The 22,757-nt window shown below is 40.2% G+C and overlaps 1 protein-coding gene across 2 annotated transcripts in view; it reads right to left on the bottom strand.

Moving 5' to 3' along the window:
• Positions 1-22,757, bottom strand: part of TBC1D22A (TBC1 domain family member 22A) — a 446,515-nt gene that overhangs the window by 412,985 nt on the left and 10,773 nt on the right. For both annotated transcript variants that reach the window (XM_054019874.1, XM_054019883.1), the window contains exons 2-4: positions 18,592-18,648; positions 9,409-9,749; positions 8,065-8,244 (exon numbers count right to left, since the gene is read on the bottom strand). In XM_054019874.1, the coding sequence (XP_053875849.1) occupies positions 8,065-8,244; positions 9,409-9,749; positions 18,592-18,648 (578 nt within the window). The remainder of the gene's footprint in view (positions 1-8,064; positions 8,245-9,408; positions 9,750-18,591; positions 18,649-22,757) is intronic.

Raw genomic sequence — 22,757 nt, 5'->3', positions numbered from 1 at the left:
ACTTTCAGGTAACATTGTAAACAAGAAGCGGGCAGCATTCTCTCCCGCAAATGTGAACACACTCATTTGTCTGAGCAATTGGCCGAACAAGAAGTAGGAATGAGTGGACTTGCAGGCTCTAAAGTTTTACATGGTTTTGTTTTTGAATGCAGTTATTTTTGTAAAAAGAAGAACAGGAGTACTTGTGGCACCTTAGAGCCACAAGTACTCCTGTTCTTCTTTTTGCGGATACAGACTAACACGGCTGTTACTCTGAAACTTGTCGTTATTTTTGTACATAATGCTACATTTGTAAGTTCAACTTTTATGATAAAGAGGTTGTATCACAGCACTTGTAATGGGGGAATTGAAAAATAGTATTTCTTTTATCATTTTTATAGTGCAAATATTTGTAATCAAAAATATGTGAGCACTATACACTTTGTATTCTGTGTTGTAATTGAAATCAATATATTTGAAAGTGTAGAAAACATCCAAAAATATTTAAATAAATGGTATTCTATTATTAACAGCGCAATTAATCAAGATTAATGTTTTTAATCGCACAATTGCAATTAATTTTTAATTGCTTGACAGCCCTAATTAATATTCTGTCTTGATACCTAGCTTTCATATTTGTCCTGAAAATAAGGGTTGATTGTGTATTATATTTGAAAACAGATGGTAAAGTGAAAAACCAAGATGAAGGCTAGAGGAACAATAGGAAGAAGAAACAGAGGAAGAGTAGTGAAAAAGTAAGATCAATGTAATCAGAGAAGCAATGCAAAATTTCAGATAATTATTGGTAGGCAAACAGGGAATAGATCGGAAAAAAGTCACTCATGACAGTCAAGAGGAGGAATAGTGACATTGTTGGGTTAACTCCTGTGCTCCCTGAAGTCAATGGCTAAATTCCCATGGACTTCAACGGCACCAGGGTTTCACCAAGACAGACAGGAAAAAGTAACTGGAATAAGAGATCCAATCAGAAATACAAGATAAAAAAAAAGTAAGAGCAAGACAACCATTTCATCAGAAGAAACATGATGGAAGTTTATGTATTTTTAATACAGCCAAGAATATAGGTGAAGGGAGATTTCACCCACCTACTCAGACAGATAGTGACCAATGCAGTAAGGGAAGAAATAAACCAAACAATTTTGTTGACACAGTAGAAAAAACTTTCCATATATAAAAGCACTGCTCATTTTTTTTTAGAAAGATATTATTTTGCTTGAAGAGAGCAAATGAATTGAAGATTAAGTGATAATGGAGCATCTCTGCAGTAATTACTATAAATTTGTAAATTAAAACTAAAATGAGACCAAAATAGGAGACAGATAAGACTCAGTTTCAGTGACCCAAGTTTTGAGAGGATTAGGGAAGTATCAATGAAGTTAAATGGGAAAAATTAAGCAAGAGAAAACATAGAAGGCGTTAAATTACTAAATCCTCAAGAGAGATATCTGTTTATTTGCATCAGCCTTTTAGACATGCAAATACAAAAAAACAAATCTAGTAAGAAGAGTAAACTCAACTGATCAAGAGACAAGGCCGTTTTTAAGGAAGTCTGAACTAATTACTTTAGTGTAAATATTCTTCATTTCATAATTTATCATTTCATATCTAATTAGCATCTGGTTAAATACTAAAATCATTTGGCATCATCTGAAAATATTTTATTTAGTTGAAGGTTTTACCACTACCGTTCTGATTAAGCGGCTAACATTATCATTCACCATTGAACTAAATAGATTTCTTAGGAAACATCTCAATAAAGTAGTCATCCCAATTAAATGTATCCCAGTTAAGTAGATGATATAATAATTCACACCGGAAAATTAGGGAAATATCCAGAAAACTACAAACCATGATACTCACTTTTAAAACCATGACACTAATCCTTCTAAACATACTCAACACGTGAGAAGTTATTGAAAGATAGTTAAAATAAAATTCCTTTCATAGATTCATGTTATTTTAAAAGCAAAAGCTTCTCTGCAATTTGATATAGTACTGACCTTCTAGATTAGGTCTGTGTATTAAATGAAGGGACAAGCATGTTGAGCAGATAGTAAACTGACTTGAACATCAATGAGATGGGGGTACTTCTGGATGATAACAGTTTGAAAGAGAAATGATTAGTGGCATGCCACATGGATCAGTGCTGAGACAGATTTTGTTCACTTCATACTATTTATCGATGACCTGGAAGAAGGCACGTGTACCACAGGGATAAATTACAGATCAAAAACTGTAGAGGGCAATAAAATTCTAAATGACTTGGACAGACCAGGAGCAGAGAGAGATAAATTGCATATGAAATTCTGTGCTGAGAAATTAAAGATAAAGTGGCTAAGAACAAAAAAAAAAAAATCAAGTTAAAAGTTACTCATTTTTGCAATATGAGTTTAATTTAAAAAAAAGTTTTAAAGGACATAACAGGCCTTAATTCCAGCCTACCATGTCAATGAACCATATAAAAGGGACAAGGAATATTTATGACAATCACTGTATTCTACCAGGATTAAATCTCGATCCTAGAATGTGTAAATATCTGTAAACAGGAGACTGAATCCACTATCAAGGAGGAAGTACCTTACTCACCAACTTACAGCTGCTGCGAAAGTCACGGAATCTGTGACTTCGGTGACATCTGTAACAGACTCACAGCATTAACTCTGCAACCTTGTGATCAAGTCATCTCCCAGGATCCACATATTGGCAAACATAGCAGTGCATATATTTCTTTTCCCTCAGCAATCAAGCTATTTGCATGGTCAGTTCCAAACCTCCACATTGTGTGTCTGGAAACACCCATATTAATCTGCCCCAATATCAGGAAGTAGCCACTTGATCCCCCTCCCACTGATGCTAGTAAGATACAGATTCTCAAAACAACCAATCCAAGGATTGCCTACCCCTCTCCCATCCAACCCCTTTGCATCTACAAGCCCTCTTCTTGTCATCCTCTTTCCCTCCTCCCTTCCCCATGCAACATGCAGTCCTCTGTCTCCACCTCCTCCCCACCCAATATATCAACATTTTTGGTTAAACCAGATGCTGACTATTCTGCTGCATTCATTGTAATCCTCCCCATAAAATAAATACATGTTATAACAGACAACTGGAAGAAAGCAATAAGGTACTAAAAATTTTATTGCACAGGTGTACAAAGATTCAGACTAGAAAAAACAGTGGTGGGATGTTCAGTGTGTGCAAAGGCATTGGCACATTCCCTCAAACTAACTAGGCAGGCAAAGAAACTCAACTTTTTTCCTTTATTGGTTCATATGCAATCTGAAATCCTTCCAAACTGCACATCTACGCAAGCAAAGCAGTGAACACATTCCTAAGTACTGTTCACAGTTTGGGTCACTCAAAGATTTAGTGGGTGCCATGCTGTGATAAATAATGGGGAGGAGGGTGGCTCCCTTTTATGGACACCCAGCCAGCCAGCAAGCTCTAAAGTCCCTCTTGGTGGCTGTTCTCTGCTTGCTTTACCTGTAAAGGTTTAAAAAAATCCCCAGGTAAAGGAAAGGGAGTGGGCACCTGACCAAAAGAACCAAGGGGAAGGCTAGAACTTTTTAAAGTGGGGAAAATACTTCCCCTTTGTGTCTGTTGTGGTTCTCCAAGAAAGAGGAGAACAGGGCAGCAGTTACGCTGTGAGAAGCTGAAGGCCAGATATGATTTGGTGATTTTCCTATCTAGAACTACCTATTTAACAACCCAGATATGCAAGTAGATCAGGAATGTTTAGAAAGACGTGATTAAGTTTATTTCTGTTTTTTTCTTATGACTAGTGGACTCCCCTGTGCTAACCCCAGATGCTTTTGTTTGTTCGTAACCTTTAAGCTGAACCCCCAAGAAAGATAATTTGGGTGCTTAATTTTTGGAATCGCTCTTTTAAAATCTAGCAATAGCCTGAGTTTCAAATGTATTTTCTTTTTGTTCTTAAAAAAAGTAAATTTTATTAAAAACAGGATTGGATTTTTGGTGTCCTAAGAGGTTTGTGCATATGTTGTTTAATTAGCTGGGGGCAACAGCTAATTTCCTTTCTCAGCTCTTCTCCGGGGAGGGGTGAAAGAGCTTGAGGGTATTCCGAAGTGCGCATTTCTCGGTTCCAAAAAGGGAGTTTTTGCATTTGGGTGGTGGCAGCATTTACCCATCCAAGGTCAGAGAGAAGTTGTAACCGTGGGAGTTTAATACAAGCCTGGAGTGGCTGGTATTAATTTTTAGAATCCTTGCATGCCCCCACTTTCTGCATTCTAAGTGCCAGAGAGGAGAATCATCCTTGACACATGCACTCTCCATAATCCCCAACCTGGGAGAGTTGGGGAATGCAGTAGGTTGGGATGAAGTGTGGTTGGAATGCCCTGACAAAGCCGGGGGCTACCATGCCTGCCTGTCACCTGAGCCCCCAACCTGTCTGGCTATCAATCCCCCTTTATCCCTCTCCCCATAACCTCCCACTCATCACTGCAACCCAAACCTCTTCTCCCCCATCCTTCCCAGGAAGCATTCACATGACTAATTTCCCCCCCCCCAAATACTCTGATTACATTCCTCCCAATATAAGGTGCCACCAATGACTCTCAAATTACAGCAACATCCAGCCACTCAGTTCAAGACTCCTTTTGCCTTCAGTGAGGGCTTGTGATTAATTTATCCTTAGTTATGTTAACTAAAGTTCACAGCCTTCAAGAGGTCTTATTAGAGCCATCATTAGTACCTCTCAGTTCGACAGTACAAGGCAGCAGAAGGCAACCATTTTTGAGGAGGATCCTGTAACTCAGGAACCCCTTGGTCAAATGACCCCAAATTTGCGTCACAAACACTACCCTATGTGGGACACCACATTTCAAAGCAATCTGGATAACCATTTGGATTTTAGAGCACTTAAAGTCAAGCTACATAAAACGGCAGGAATGGCTGTTTTTCCCATGTATTGGGGCATGGATTTTACAACGTCTCCACTAGGACAGTGGTCTTCCAAGTGTGACTGAAAAGATTTCAAGAGTAGCTATACTACTTTGTGTTTTAGTTTGTTGTTACTTATTTCTCCAGTTATGATGGAAGCAAAAGCATTGAGATAAGAATGTGTCTGTGTTGGATATTTGATTGTCTAATAAGCTAGCACTCAATTTTTTTCATCCTGGAGCCTATTATCTGGCTCCACCACAATCGCTTTTTCAGCAATTTCCCCTCAGCACAAGGTTCTCTTGACTTTCCCAGAGTACTTTGGGTTTACATTTGATGTTCAATAACCTCTTTTTCAAAGGTTGTCTTTGCTGCAACAGTGAGATAAAAATAAGCATCTCCTCCAACTTCCATCCCCAGAAAGTTCTGGTAGTCCTCTCCCAGACTCAAATTGCATGTGGGCATACATTTCAGTAGTATTAACAGGGAGGTCTACTATATAGAAATTATAGTGTCACCAACAACATATGAAAATCAGTATTGCCCACGTAAGTTCTCTTTATCAATAAAAAGACACACACACACCCCCAAAAAAAAAAAAAAAAAAAAAAAAAAAAAACAGCTCTAGATTTATGAAGCAATGCTACTACCAATATCTGAGCTACAAACAAAAAAAAAATTGTATTTATAATTCACTATTGCTCTTAGTTTTAACTCACCCTTTTAATACGATGAAGTTACATTTATCAATTTAGCTTTGTAGAAACAGAGGAAGAATGGTAGTGAACACAGGTCCACACTAATTAGACTGGATGAGGTGACAAAACTGCATATGAGCAGATATGGAAAAAAGGACTTAATCTTGATCCTGTTTAGATCCAAGAAAAATATTGAGAAACTATTCACTTCCTTTACATGTAGAAAGCAAACCGCATAACTGTATTTCCTACTTCTACATTTGTAATAGGAAAAGGTAAAAGTATTATTTTTTCAAGTTTAAAAAAAGTTCAACAGGAAAGAACAAGAACCAAGTTTTACTTATGATTACATGGATGCAACTCCCATTGAAGTTAGTGTGACTGCACTAGTGTAACAGCAACAAAGCAGAATTTGGCCTCAAACATTTAAGTTATTTGTGCTATTCGTAACAGTTAAACTACAGGTATATGGCCAGTATGTTGACTGTACGGGGAAATATTCAATGCACACATGCATTCGCATGTATTTGTCTGATTATGTTGTCAGAGTTAAATAGGTAAGGCTAAATGTTAAAAAGATCCAATACTCATTTTATAATCTTACTTCTCGTATTAAAATACTCTGTTTTAATAGGAAATGTATGATTCTATGACTGTTAAGGCCTATTGCAACTGCATCACTCAAAGTTATTACTGTTGCCTATATTATGTACTCTAAAAAGAAATATTAGTTCCTGCACCTTTTAATTTATTTAGTTACAATAGAATTTAAAATGTCATAAGATGTTACGTGTTCATTTCATATTGATCTACTTGTAATGCTGCTGCCTTTTATTTTGTTCCTTTATGGGCATCAACAAGTCTTGTGTATTAATTTATGGCATAAGCGGGGAAAAAAAAAAAACACATCATGACTTTGACTGAACAGAATACTTCTATATGGCAGAAGTTTTAAGAATATGAATCCTAACAGCACATTAAGATTTTCTGTCAGGGTCTTGGTCCATGATTAGGGCTCCTAGGGCACTACAGTAATACAAATAAATAATAATATAATGTCAAAAGTTTGCTAAGCACTTGATAGGTAAAAGAAAAACACTCATAGCAAAGACCTTAAGCTCTAGATGTGGATACAGTAGGCTACTGCTATACCCATCCAGTAGGTGGAAAAAATTGATGAAAAAAAGATTAAAGAAACTATTTTCAAAGGAGGCTAGTACCTGCAGTTCCCATCAAAAGCATTTATCCCGGGACCTCTAAAACAGTCACCATATGGCTGCAAAGGAAGGCAGTGGAAGAATTGGGATTAGCAATCAGGGGCCAGTCACCTCAGGAACTGTAAACATGCATTTCTCATTGCTCGCCACAAGAGTTTCATGCACATATCTTCCAGGATAATCCAGCTCAAGGAAATCACTATTCCTAGTTCCATTCTTATTTTTGATTTTTGCCAAAGATCTGTGTGGTTCGGAAGAATTTAATCAACTTCTCCAGGTGCAGTATAATCTTTCTAGCCTCTTTAGAGGCTCGCTTTTCTGTCTTGGAAGTTAAAATGAATCTCAGTGATTCTGTTGCCACTCTCCATATACTGAAAATGGCTATGACTTTGGAGAAGCCCTTGGGAAGCAGCTGACTACTACATTTCCTATAGCCTGCAACTCCAGGAGGTTGGTGCAGGGATGTGAACAACTTGAAGAGCTCTTGCTCACCTCATATGGCAATTATTTCAGTAATGTCATCTTCATGTTTTTTGTGCATTAAGTTACAGAAACTGTCAGATATTAGTATAACATATACAAAAATGGTACTGGTATGGCAGATACTATCTATTATTAGTCCTTGAACTTAAAGAATGCTCATATGGAAGACAAATAGTGATACTTTGATACTATATAGCACTTCACTTCTCGACTCCTTTTCTCATTTACACGAGTTTGGATGTACCCATAATTCTTTCGGTCAAGGCACAAGTTGGTTGGTCTTGGAGTTCCAGTCCATTGCTCTTCAATCTTTTCTTGACATAGAGCAATCTTATTTTTAAGTGTCAAATACCACCTGAATTATGCTTTCCAATATCCACTCTACTCTCTGTCTTCGGTTTCTCGTCATTTGTTTCCACAAGTTATTCCAGTAAAAAATACTCAGTGAGTTAGTTGGACATATAGCGAAAAATACTGCGAGGAGGACAGGGCAGATCAAAAAAGCCACATTATATCAGATAACAAAAGAATTTAAACATTTTGATGTACACAAATGGTATACTACAAGCATTAGAACAAGATCACAATTGCATCTTAAAATTCTCAACTCAGCCAGCTCAAAACTGGAAACACTTTAAGTGATTAGGAGAGCAACTGTAAAGTCTCACTCACATCATTATAAAATATGGTATGTCAAATTGCAAAAATAATTAAAGTAGGAGTTCTTCTGTTAAAATCCACATCGTTTTTATTTTTAAAGTACTTACCAAGATTTGTGTTAGGACCAGCAAGTAGTTGCTTAAATTTGTCTAATCTGAATGCCTCTCTTTCAGTTAGTGCCGGAGTAGCTAACGTATTGTCGTCTGCCTCTTCTCCCTCTAATGGATCTGTTGGAGCATGTGGAAGGGACTGTGACCTCTGCATGGAAGAATTTTCACTAACACTCTCTACAACAGAAAAAGGAGAGTATTATTAAAGCCCCACTAATTTAGAGATTCTCTGGAAGTCAATTTAGGCCACCTGTAATCTGGTCTACACTATGACTCCAATCAATTTTAAAAATAGAATCTTGGGGGAATATCCCCAGGGTAGACCAAGCCAGCAGTCTCAACTGCAGATGGCTTCTTAGATTTAGGAGAATCAGAGTTTTTCCTCCAGGAGCATTCCAGGCCTCACAAGACCTTCAATAGAGCACATCAATCTGGGATGTCATACCTCAAAGGTTAAGGCCCATTTAATTATTAATTGGGCCCAACTATAAAGACCAATATACTGCTGAAAGCGGTCTTTCCTAACTGTTGCTGAGATTGTGAAAAAAACAAGCGTTATTTCAAAGACCACCATGCATGATATACAGTCCAAGTCAGCTGAGGTTGCACTGCTTCAGAGGAGTTCTGCCCTGCCCTGTGTCCCCTCCCCACCCCATCTTCTCCAATTTATCAAGTAGTTTTAAAACATCAGTATTAACAGATAACAAAAAAATAAGCTAGATACTGGAAACCAAGAGTGATAAAATTTTTACTCTTTATAGGAATGTCCAAATTATATCTAAGCACTATATATAAACAAACTTTATCCTCACAATCCACGTGTGAGGCCCAAGAGAGTTCTCCACATTTTACAGATGAGGTAACTGACAGACTCAGTAAGGAAATATGGTGCAATTAGAAAAAGGGAGGAATGGAAATAAGAGGTAGGTGGAACTAGTCTTTGACCTTTTCTTTTCATTAAACTTTAGGCGGTCTATAAAACAAAGAGTTTTAAAACCTTTTGTCTGAGCTGCATCTTAATTACAAATTTTACCCAAAAAAGTAAACATTTTATAACCAGTCCTGAAACCATCTTGATTCAGTTGACCACTTGACTAAACTCAAAGATCCAATTTAAACTAGCAATGAGGTGGTTTAACAGTTTGAAAACAAGAAACATCTTGTAACCTCACCCCAACATTTTAAAGCTTGTTTTGACATGCAATGTCCCTTTCAGCAATTAGTGTCCACCATCAATATTTTTTCTTGGGATATTAAGCTTTAAAATCAACACTACAAGAGTTTAGCATTTTGAACCCTCTACAATTCAGACTTCAGCATCATTTTCATATCTTAACATACCTGCAGAACTTGATGCATGACTTTCACTGACTGACTTAACCAGCCTGTTGTCACCATACGCCACTGAAGGCAATTCTGAAAATGGTACTGGTTTGTCTTCCTGCAGTTGTTCCTCCTGCAGTTTATGCTGTTCTTGTAGCTTGCTGTGATTCTGAATTACTTTGTTAGCAGTTTCCATGACTACATCTGTATTTAAATTTTCAGCTGCCATTGCTAGAAGTTCATCATCATCATCCCCAAGATCCCAAGCATCACTTGTGTTACTTTCAAATTCTTGGAAGGTACTGACTTTTTTCAATTTCACAGGAGTTACAGGCGGCTTGGATCCTGGTTTTATCAAGCTGTTTAAAAAAAAAAAAAGTTAAGTGTGACTGGTTCATTAGTATTAACAGCATTAGTGAACAAAGTCAAGGGGGGGGGGGGGGAAACCAGTCACATTTTAAATCAGGCCAAAGATTGTCAAAGACACAAGTGGCAGTTGGCACGTAATTGTAACTGACTTTCAGTGGGAGTTGGGCATCTGAACGTATGGCTACACAGAGGGGGGGAAAAAAAAAAAAAAAAACCCACAGCAGCGAGTCTGAGATCCTGGGTCAACTGACTCAGGCTCAAGCTGAGCTAAAGATAGCAGTGTAGATGTTTGCACTTGGGCTGACAAAGAGATGGAGTTAAACGATGATGTGGAGCCCACAGCGGGGTTGCCCAGCGAGGCAGGCAGCCAGGAACAGTTTTACCACTCCAGAGGTGACTAGCCAGTTTCAGCAGTTGCTCTCTGGTGAACAAGAAGCAGGAGAGGAGACGCCTGGTAAGTGGCTGTGGTTTGTGAGGTGCGGAGATGGGTTCAAGGTATAGAAATGTACAAGGCTGCCTGTGTTTCTGTGTGCCGGACATTTCCTTGTGCGGCTAATCAATACAGCAGACCATGGTATTGATGCATGCCAAGTTCTCATGGAAACCCTCAGAGATCTCTAGGAAACTTTCCTTGAGGTACTTGGCAATCCTCTGAGGAAGGTTCCTTGGAGGAGGTGCTTTGTTCCTTCCCCCATTGTAGGAAACTTTCCCGCCCATTCAATCACTTGTGCAGGGACCAAAGCATCACACAGGCGAGCAGCATAGGGACCAGGGAAGAATCCACAAGTGTGTAATAGATGTTCCCTTGCTTCCCTGCTTACCCTCAGGAGTGAGATATGTGCTACAATAACCCCTGCCTGTAGAAAAGTGTGGGAGAATTTAGAATATTTTCTCTAGTCACTGCACCGCAACACTTCCAGAGTGCTCTTTTCCCCATGTAGAGAGCCCTCCCCCCCCCAGCCAACACTCATTATGCTTTAGAGGTTTGCCAAGATGTGCACTTGCCAAGGGTCAGGGAGAAAGTGATTGTAATGTTACCAGAGGTGTATTTTACTGAAATGTTTCAATGCTGTGTGTGAATTTAACAATCATGCTTCTGTGCATTGTTTCTTGTGCTTCTGCAGATGTGACCTTGAGGGACACCCCACACCCACTGGCAGAGCATCTCCGTCAGCTAAGAAAGCGCCCAAGATGGAGCAAAGATGACATGTTCTGGGAGGTACTGCAATTCTCCAATGCAGAGAAAAGGGAATGCAGGCAGTGGAGGGAAGCCGAAAGGCAAGATGGAAAAGAAAATCAGGAGTTTGTTAAGGACGCTACTGATTAGGTGATTCAAGTCATGGAGGAGCAAATGCAGATGCTGAAGTCCTTATGCTGAAGGCTGAGCAGATGCGGGCCTGCCCTCTCCTGCAGCACATTCAGAACTCTTTTCTGTGCCCTCACCCAAACTCCACCCGCACAGTCCTTTCCGCTTTCCACAAGTTCTGTTTTCCGTTCACTCCACCCCCTCGGACAACTTTCAAAATGATAGCTGGACCTACACACAGTTTTGAAAGTCTGCTCTTCCCTTGTACCTCCTTTCCCGCCAAGAGTGTGTGCGTTTGTGTGTTGTTTTTTCTGAAATAAAAGCCAAGTTTTGAATGATAATTAACCTTTGTGTCCTACAAATTGAGATAGCAAGCACTACCAAGACATACACAAGTATTTTAATCATTTGCTTACTGGAATTTAAGGCCCCAAATTTCACAATTGCTTCCTATGAAAATTAGATGCAACACTGCAGAACCAATCACAGAGATATACATTACTGGTTCTCATTTTCAAAATGGTGCCTCAAAGCCTCCCCCATTCGAATTGCCCCTCTCTGGGTCCGTCTGATAGCCCTGATATCTGGCTGCTCAAAATCAGCAGCCAAGCGGTCTGCCTCAGCACTCCACCCCCGAGCAAGCCTTTCACCCTTAGCTTCACAAATATTATGAACATACAAAATGTGGCTAAGACCATGGGTATATTACCCTCATTGAGGTCTAACCTGCCATAAAGGCATCGCCAGTGCACATTTTATCTTCCAAAAGGCACATTCCATAGTCACCAGCACATTCCATTGTCATCAACAACTCAGCTTGTTGTTTAACTGCTCCTTACTGCGATCCAGGTTTCCAGTTTAAGGTTTTATGAGCCATAGTTGTAAGGGGTACGGTGGGGTTCCCAGAATCACTATGGGCATTTCAACATCCCCCACTATAATCTTCTGGTCTGGAAAGAAAGTCCCCACTTGCAGCTTTCTGTACAGGCCAATGTTCCTGAAGATGTGTGCGTCATGCACCTTCCCGGACCACCCCGTGTTAATATCAGTGAAACGCCCATAGTGATTCACAAGTGCCTGCAACACCATGGAGAAATACCCCTTCCTATTGATGTTCTCCGTCGCTAGGTGGTCTGGTGCCAAAATTGGAATGTGTGAGCCATCTATCATCCCTTCACTGTTAGGGAAACCCATTTCTTCAATGCCGCCCACTATTTCATGCACATTTCCCAGAGTCACGGTCCTTCGTAGCAGAATGCGATTAATTGCCCTGCACACTTGCATTAATGCAGCCCCAGTGGTCGACTTCCCAACTCCAAATTGACCAACCAACTGGTAGCAGTCTGGAGTCACAAGCTTCCACATTGTGATTGCCACGCACTTCTCTACCAACAGGGCAGCTCTCATTCTGGTGTCCTTGCGCTGCAGTGCTGGGGCGAGTGCCACGCACAGTTCCAAGAAGGTGGCTTTCCGCATCCGAAAGTTCTGTTGCCACTGCTCGTCATCCCAGACCTGCGTGACAATGCGATCCCACATTCAGTGCTTGTTTCCCGAGCCCAAAAGTGATGGGCCACTGCATGCAGCTGTTCCGTGAATGCCAAAAGAAAACTAAAGTTGCTCCTATCCATATTATACACCATGTCAGGCAACTGGGAGTCTCGTTCAGTTAGGAACTTCATGAATAACTGCACTGCCATTCGCATTGTTTTAATGACAGTTATCCGAAGATAGGAGAGCAGTGAGGGATCCATCCCTTCATACAAAGATGCCGGGTGCACAGCAAACAAGGGCTGTTGAAAAATGCCATGAAAGAAAGCCGGAAGCCCATGGAATGCTGGGATGGAAAACAATGCATCTTAGGTAGGTACCCACAGTGCATTGCTCACACTATCAATGATACTGCCCCAACTGTGGACGTGCTCTGCCAACAGAGGGAGCAAGTGTGAACATGCAATACCTATTTTTATTATAGTGCTTTCTGAGTGTTAGCATAACTTTTGTTGACAAAATTCTGTAGTGTAGACAAGGCCTTAGACTTAGATCCCTTTCACATGATTCACAGCCATATTTTCTTGCTTTGACTATTGAGCACTTCATTTCACAGCCTGAATGTTATACTAGCTAGGTCTTGCAGCTAGCATCTGTTTTAACAGGAAGAGACAAGACTGAAGTTATTTATCTTATTGAGCATGTTAAACTCCTTGAATTAGACTGACATGATAGGCCTATGAAGTTTAGAAGCACAAATGAAGTGAGGTGTTCTTAGAAGCATCCAAACCAGACAGCATGTGCAAACTGCTCACTTTTAACATTCCTAACTTAAGAACTATTGGCCTAATTCTTCTCAGTTTTGGATTATGTATGTCTGAGGAAGTGACTAAGAAAGAATAAGGGAAGTGAAATTTCTAGCTAGTCATTTGACTAACCTAAAGATAGCTTTTGCCAATGTTAGCTGCCTTCACTTAGTAGCCAGCTGAAGTTCTTCCCATTCTGAGGAAATTTTATTATTTTGTGAATAAATAAATCAAATTAATTTGGGCCAAACTGTTTGCTACTGAGGTTGTGAAGTGGATTCTGGAGTAGATATCTTCTGTTTTCTCTGGTTGCTCTTGGGCCACCAATGCTCACTGAGATAGGAGAGGCATTATAATATTTCATTCCACAGTCTCTTATTAGGATGTGTGTCACTCCTGGCTGGTGAAAGCTAGTAGGGAAGCATTGTGTCCAATATTGGTGAAGACTATCAACACCTCCATTAGAGAGAGTGTGTTGCCAGCTTCACTTAAGCTTTTGTGTAGCCAGAAACCAATGCTGGAAGCTCACAGTGTAGCTAACTATCATACAGTATCCAACCCTTCATAGTTAGTCAGACATCAAGTGAAGTTGCAAAGTGTTCCATCTCTTCTGGAGCTACTAGGAAAGTTAAACCACACAGCATGGTTGCAATGCTTTCAGTATACTGATAATACCCAGCTCTCTCTGTCTCTCACTTGATGCAATCAGAGCTATTAAACACCTACCCCAACATCTGGAGGAGACAGACCGTGCTCCTCCATGCCTCAAACTGAAGCTCAATCAGGGTAAACATGAGAGAAAGCAAATGGGTTGGATGAAGCAACCCAAAGACATGGTACAAGTATCTTCCCCAAAAGATAAGGGCACATATTTACCATGTGTTTTAATTATAAGAGTTTATAATATTGGGTTATTGGATTCCCCAGCTGCCGTTAGTTATATAGAAATAAAAAATAGTGCATTAATTTTATTTGTCTACCAAAGATACTGCAAGAATTTCTGACAGATGTATCAGAGTAGCAGCCGTGTTAGTCTGTATCCGCAAAAAGAACAGGAGTACTTGTGGCACCTTAGAGACTAACAAATTTATTAGAGCATAAGCTTTCGTGGACTACAGCCCACTTCTTCGGATGCATATAGAATGGAACATATATTGAGGAGATATATATACACACACATACAGAGAGCATAAACAGGTGGGAGTTGTCTTACCAACTCTGAGAGGCCAATTAATTAAGAGAAAAAAAAAAAAAAAAAACTTTTGAAGTGATAATCAAGCTAGCCCAGTACAGACAGTTAAGAAGTGTGAGAGTACTTACAAGGGGAGATAGAGTCAATGTTTGTAATGGCTCAGCCATTCCCAGTCCTTATTCAAACCGGAGTTGATTGTGTCTAGTTTGCATATCAATTCTAGCTCAGCAGTCTCTCTTTGGAGTCTGTTTTTGAAGTTTTTCTGTTGTAATATAACCACCCGCAGGTCTGTCACTGAATGACCAGACAGGTTAAAGTGTTCTCCCACTGGTTTTTGAGTATTTTGATTCCTGATGTCAGATTTGTGTCCATTAATTCTTTTGCATAGAGACTGTCCGGTTTGGCCAATGTACATGGCAGAGGGGCATTGCTGGCACATGATGGCATATATCACATTGGTAGATGTGCAGGTGAACGAGCCCCTGATGGTTCATTACAAACCTGTCATTACAAACATTGACTCTATCTCCCCTTGTAAGTACTCTCACACTTATTATCAAACTGTCTGTACTGGGCTAGCTTGATTATCACTTCAAAAGTTTTTTTTCTCTTAATTAATTGGCCTCTCAGAGTTGGTAAGACAACTCCCACCTGTTTATGCTCTCTGTATGTGTGTATATATATCTCCTCAATGTATGTTCCATTCTATATGCATCCGAAGAAGTGGGCTGTAGTCCACGAAAGCTTATGCTCTAATAAATTTGTTAGTCTCTAAGGTGCCACAAGTACTCCTGTTCTTTTTGCGGATACAGACTAACACGGCTGTTACTCTGAAAATTGACCTTGAAGTTCACTACATAGCTGCATGTATTGGGACTTTGATCAGACTATGGACTTAATTCTGTATTCTCAAAGAAGTTTTAATTTGAGTTCTTATGTGAACCAGAATTAAATGCAAAAGCAGCTACATTTTAACTCAACCACTTGCATGTTACTAACAAGCTAGTGAGCATATCAAGTGGTACTTTTAAGAATGCAGAAAAACAAGTGTTTTTACCCCCTCCCCCCTTTGGCTAAAAATGCAATCCATCTGCCATACTACATTCTGTTATATTCCAACTTTTAATAGAACAAAAATCCTACAGAAGCCTGAAACAAGACACTTTCCACAAAAGCAGTTGAGACTATCAACAGTTCTGTGCTATTGCTGATGAAGCAGTCATAGGTGCCCATGTTTACAATATTTGGCATTCCTAGGAAATCCATACCCAAAATATATTTTTCAGTTACGATTTAGAACTTTCCTTTTTTTCCCCATTAAAGAGACAAATTATATTTTTAAACCAAAAGCAAGCTAAAGTCCATTTGTCTAATAAGTCTTAGGACTTGTAATGATGTTGAAAAATCTTTTTAATGCTTTTAATTCACAAAAGCTAGAACATTTTTAAGTTATATTAAACACACTGAGGCTATGTCTACACTACAACCTATATCAGCAAAACTTATGTCACTCAAGGTTGTGAATATTTCTCCCCTCAAATGACATAAGTTCCACAGACATAATGCTGTACATACAAGCGCTTATGTCAGTGTGATAATGTCTCCCACTGACATAACTTATGTCGCTTGCAGAGATGGGGTTTTTTTATGCCGATGGGAGAGCTCTCCCCCATCAGCATAGAGCGTCTTCACCAGATGTGCTGCAGCAGCACAGCTATTTCAGTACAGCTGCGCCTCTGCAGCGCTGTTGCTGTACGGATAGACATCGCCTAAGAGTTTTGGTGCTGTTAAGACTTGGAAAGGAATTTTGTCGGTTTTATCATGGCCATAGATCTAGTCCAACAGAAAGACTCCAATTTCAGGTGTACTATTTTATCTAAATACGCTATCATCTGAGACACTGATAATATATAATGGAAAAGAGGTTAAAAAAAGTCAATCAGCAATTCTTAGGTAATATGGAAGGTTATCTCCAGCCCTATCATCTAGTCCTTTCCTACATCAAATCCCTAATCAAGTTAGTTCCTCTTTCATAGTAATAGGACTATTCTTCTAGTTTAATTTGTGTCATCATCATGACTGCCAGGTTAAAAAAAAAAGTTAGCTCTCAGACCAACCTTGCTTTCTACAGACTACATATCAGTTGTCTTGTATGCCTGAAAATTGAACTACTTTGGGAACACCTTCTAGGTCAGCAGTAGAATCACACAGCAGAGTAGTATGAAGAAGGGATCATGAAATATCTCATTGTGCTTTTCCCACGTCTATGACAGAATACATAAGGTAGTAAATGAAGAACATATAGAGATGTAAGAACACATGCTAGTCAAACCCTTTATTGGCTTTAAATGTACATAGTTTTATCTTGTAAGCAGGTCAAGAACTGGCTCCTTCTCCCAGCTCCCTGGCACCATGGTTCTTAGCAGGCTCTTTAGGCACCCCACAGTGGCATCTGCTCTCACCAGTACCCTCTCTCCATGTTGGAGAGAAGGTAGACAGTCCACATGGCATCACTAGGGAGAGGAACAAAGGAGTGGGTAGGAACAACCACACTGCCAGCCAGAGTAGCTGGTTCCTGGCCTGTCATGGAGAGCCAGCTCAAGAAACAACACTTCCCTTACTACCCTGACAGTCCTATCTAGCTATTGCTAACGTATTTAGTTCCATAAATTCTAGGCACCCTACCTGATCAAAGATGCCTAATGTAGAAGTTCTTTCACTCCTCGTCCTGTTGGATTATTTCTATTGGTCTTTAAGCACTGGTCATGGCTCAGAACTCCCAACAGCCAACACACCTATACCTTCTCCCTCCATTGCTTCTGTTATTCCACCACCCAACACCCTCGCATGTATGCGCACACCCACCCTCTCACCCAGCCGTTACAATTCCCTCCCAACCAGGACAATTGGAGATCCCTCACCCCACTCAAAAGAACCTTGAAATTGTGGATCATGGCTCAGTTTCTGATCAATGATATAGTTATAGTATGATAAATTTTAGGTTTTGTGTTAAACTTGTGTACTTTTAAATAACGTGAAAGGCCTTGAGCTTTCGATGGACACTGGAGAAACTGAAATAAAGTAATATTTGTGTAGCATATCTCCCATTTAAAGAAAGTCACCAATCTCTGACAAACTTGTTCTTCCCTCTGTATATTTTTCTCCACTCTATTATACTAAACTAGATTATAAAAATATAAAAAAAACCATTCTATTTAGTAAGACATTTTTCTAAGTCTCATAAGGCACATGTATGTCCATTTTACTTAATGGGTTGTGCAAGATTTGTCATGAATAAAAACTAACAAGTTAAAAGAATAAACAATAATTTCTTACTGTGTTCTAAGCAAGCAAAGCTTAATGCTGGCATAAATATGCAAACATTTGTGCAGTTGTCACAAGCTAAGCAAGCACAGTATACATCACTAAATATTACAGCCAAGAAGAAATACTGGATAAAAAAAATGTAGAGACAGATTTGCAAGCTGTAATTTTGATTTATGAACACAGGGATTGCCATGCCTGATCAGAATATAAAATTTAGTATCTTTCCTGTGGCAATGACAACAACATGCCAAAAGAAAGGTGAAAAAAGTCTCAATATTTTTAACCAACTATACAATTAGGTACAAAATTGAGAAATACAGCCTAGAACAGGAGATTAAATTAACCTAATTTTAGCAAGTTTAACTACAAACACTTTTAAATTGTTACTACAAATCATTTATATAAAATGGTAAATGTACAGAGCATTTTGCAAACAGACTACGACATTTAAACAAGACACTCCAAAAGAGTTTGCAATTTAAGTCATGCAAGATACAATGAACTGCTGTTAGGTATTTGGTGCAGTAAGAATCAGGAAGCCAATGTAACAGCAGAAGTTAGAATGGGGAAGGGAATAGCATGATGTGGTTAGATATGGAAGAGGAAGATGACTAACAGCAGCATTTTGGACAAACTAAGGAAGAGGAGGAGGTGGTGAGAGGCGAGAACAGGTCAGAGTTATCTAGTATTTTTTTAATTTTATGTTCACTTACGTTCCATGCAACAATGGATCAAAAGGAGGATGCTGAGCTCCATACACATGTTGGATACTAAAGATAGAAAAAGAAGTCATCACAAATTTGACAATTAAAAAAAAAAATTCAGCAACTTCCTGTCTCAAAGAAGCATATAAACATATAAAAAGAGTTGTTGCTAAATATACCACTATAAAGAGTGAGCAAAAAAGTCACAATATATGGGAAGCGGGGTTATTGTTTCCATCGGGATTTCCATTAAAGCGTAAGCTCCTCGGGACAGGGGTTTTGTCTGAGCACAAACTGTTGAGACCTATTTTTTTATTTCTTAAATTAAGAATTCAAATAAAAAAAAAATATTTAATTTTTTTTTCAACACTGCGAGTGCATGTTGCTTCTGAACCCCTTCCTTTTCCAATTAACCACATTCTTCATTCACCTCTCATTCAAGCCTACAAAAATGCCTCAAAGAGATAATTGTAAAGAAGTTAATCATCCCTATTTCTGGAGGCATGGGTCATTTCCTTGTGGCCTTAGTTGCTACCTGATTAATGAGGTAATTTAACTAGGTCTAAGCATCTTCTAACTTTCCTACAAACCCCCCAGATTTCCCCATAATATGGAATGTTTAACGGGTGGTTTAAGTATCTGATTTAGACTTAATCAGCATTAAGTCTGTAAGTCTCACCATATGCCTTAGCACTACAGCTAATGGTAACTGATCTAACATACCACATGTATTACAGTAACTAAATGAAATGGGTTGAGAAAGTCTTAACATAAAATTCTATTGATTTTTCATTTTGTCATAGCATTTTAAAGAGTTTGCTTTTTAAAAAGATACAGGACACGGTATTGGGTGCCATATTATCAGCTAGCTAGAACTCATATTCAATATCATTTCAGTCAATCTGCAATTGCTCCAAACCAGAATAAAAGTGTTACATCATAAGCTACAATATGGAGAATACAGTACATCTACACCACAATTAAAAATTAAAACCCCACAGCTGACTGGGATTCGGGCTAAGGGACTGTTCGGGCTCAGGCTGGAGCCCGGAATCTAGGATTCTGTGAGTTGCTCAAACTTCTAGCCTACAATTAAAACAGCCCCTTACAAGCCACAAGCCTGAGTCAGCTGGCACAGGCCAGCCCATCAGTGTCTAACTGCAGTGTAGACACACCAACAGTTAACATGTATCATGTACTTTATAAACAATTTACATGATGTTAGACAATTACATCATGCATCATCATAAGGGCTCCTTTGTAGTCATGACGGTACATAAGGTCAATCAGTTCAAGACAGACACAGTATGCAAGATGGCATGCATTAGAGAACAAAAACAATGGCAATGCCATGAAATAAATAGGTTTGTAAGTACAATTTAATGTTCAACATCCTTATTGAGGTTATAAAAATGTTACTATGTAAGAAATAATAAGATTTGTCCTTCTCAAAATAAAAGTAAATTTACTTGCAAGTTTCAACCTGACAAACACCTACTAAAATTAAGATTAAAGAGGTGGTGCTTATAATGTAAATACTGACACAGGCTTTCATAGGGGTAGGCAATCTATGGCATGCATGCCGAAGGCAGCACGCGAGCTGATTTTCAGTGGCACTCACACTGCCTGGGTCCTGGCCACCGGTCCGGGGGGTCTCTGCATTTTAATTGAATTTTAAATGAATCTTCTTAAACATTTTTAAAACCTTATTTACTTTACATACAACAATAGTTTAGTTCTATATTATAGAAAGAGACCTTCTAAAAACGTTCCAGGCCTCTTGGTCCGCACTGCCCGGAATTCCTGTGGCAATTTAAAGGGCCCAGGGCTCCAGACGTCGCTGCTGTGGTAGCGGCATCTGGAGCCACGGGCCCTTTTAAATCGCCGGCCCCGGGGCAGCTGCTCCCTTTGCCCTCCCCCCGCCCGTCGGCAGCCGATGGGGGGGCAAAAGGGGCAGGGACCTTAAAGTACTACAGGGTCCTTTGCCGCGGCAACACTTCAATGTCCCTGTCCTTTTTGCCTCCCCCGTCAGCGGCCCTGCTGGTAGGGTCTCTACCAGCAGGGCCGCCGACGGGGTGGAGGGCGAGGGGGGAAAAGGGGCAGCAACGTTAAAGCGCTGCCTCGGCAGCGCTTTAAGGATGTCCTTTGCCATGGCAGCATTTAATGTTGCTGCCCTTTCCGCCCCATTGGCCGTAAAGACGTACAACATGTTTCCGCTCCATACTTCCTGTCGATTTCTAGGTCAGTGAGTTAGTGAGCAAATCTGTAGCGCTACATAGCAACTTCCCGTACCACATGTTAACGAGTCTCGCATGTTAAATAGGTAGCACTGGGAGGCATGGCACTACCGCGCGTTAAGCGGATTCGCACGTAAATGGGTTGTGCGTAAATGGGTCTGTACTGTATGTCATCTGCTCAAGAAACTCCCTGAAGAAGCACAGGAACAAATCTACACAGACATCCCCGTAGAGCCCCAACCAGGGGTATTTTATCTGCTACCCAAAATCCATAAACCTGGGAATCCTAGATACCCCATCATCTCAGGCATTGGCACCCTGACAGCAGGATTGTCTGGCTATGTGGACTCTCTCCTCAGGCCCTATGCTACCAGCACTCCCAGCTATCTTTGAGACACTACTGACTTCCTGAGGATGCTACAATCCATTGGTGATCTTCCAGAAAACGCCATCCTAGCCACTACGGATGTAGAAGCTCTCTACACCAACATTTCACACAAAGATGGACTATAAGCCATCTGGAACAGTATCCCCGATAATGTCACGGCAAACCTGCTGGCTGAGCTTTGACTTTGTCCTCACCCACAACTATTTCAGATTTGGGGACAATTTATACCTTCAAGTCAGTGAGATTGCTATGGGTACCCACATGGCCCCACAGTATGCCAACCTTTTTATGGCCGACTTAGAGCAACGCTTCCTCAGCTCTCTTCCCCTAGCGTCCCTAGTCTACTGCACTACATTGAAGATATCTTCATCATCTGGACCCATGGGAAGGAGGCCTTGAGGAATTCCAGCAGGATTTCAACAATTTCCACCCTACCATCAACCTCAGCCTGGACTAGTGTACACAAGAGATCCACTTCCAGGACACTACAGTGCAAATAAGCGATGGTCACATAAACACCACCCTATACCAGAAACCTACTGACCGACTTACTTACATACATGCCTCCAGCTTTCATCCAGACTACATCACACAATCCATTGTCTACAGCCAAGCTCTAAGATACAACGGCATTTGCTCCAATCCCTCAGACAGAGGCAAACACCTACAAGATCTCTATCAAGCGTTCTTAAGACTACAATTCCCACCTGGTGAAGTGAAGAAACAGATTGACAGAGTCAGAAGGGTACCCAGAAGTCACCTACTATAGGATAGGTCCAACAAAGAAAGTAACAGAACGCCACTAATCGTCACCTGCAGTCCCCAAATAAAACCTCTCCAGCGCATCATCAAGGATCTACAATCTATTCTGAAGGACGATCCCTCACTCTCACAGACCTTGGGAGACAGGCCAGTCCTTGCTTACAGACAGCCCTTCAACCTGAAGCAAATACTCCCCAGCAGCTACACAACACACAACACTAACCCAGGAACCAATCCCTGCAACAAACCCTGTTTGCCAACTCTGTCCGCATCTCTATTCAAAGGACACCATCATAGGGCCTAACCACATCAGCCACACCATCAGGGGCTCGTTCACCTGCACATCTACCAATGTGATATATGCCATCATGTGCCAGAAGTGCCCCTCTGCCACGTACATTGGCCAAACTGGACCGTCTCTATGCAAAAGAATAAATGGACACATGTCAAGGCTGTATCCCCACTTTGAACTTTAGGGTACAATGTGGGGGCCTGCATGAAGACTTCTAAGCTTAACTACCAGCTTAGCTCTGGTCCCGCTGCCACCATCTCAAAGCTAATTCCCTTCCCTGGAAAGCCTTGAGAGACCTTCACCAATTCCCTGGTGAATACAGATCCAAACCCCTTGGATCTTAAAACAAGGAAAAAATCAATCAGGTTCTTAAAAAGAAGGCTTTTAATTAAAGAAAAAGGTAAAAATCATCTCTGTAAAATCAGTATGGAAAATAACTTTACAGGGTAATCAAATTTAAAGAGCTCAGAGGACTCCCCTCTAGTCTTAGGTTCAA

The sequence above is a fragment of the Malaclemys terrapin genome, chromosome 1 (genome assembly GCF_027887155.1).
Source record: "Malaclemys terrapin pileata isolate rMalTer1 chromosome 1, rMalTer1.hap1, whole genome shotgun sequence".
Taxonomy (NCBI): Eukaryota; Metazoa; Chordata; order Testudines; family Emydidae; genus Malaclemys; species Malaclemys terrapin.
This window is presented reverse-complemented; position numbering and strand designations above follow the sequence as displayed.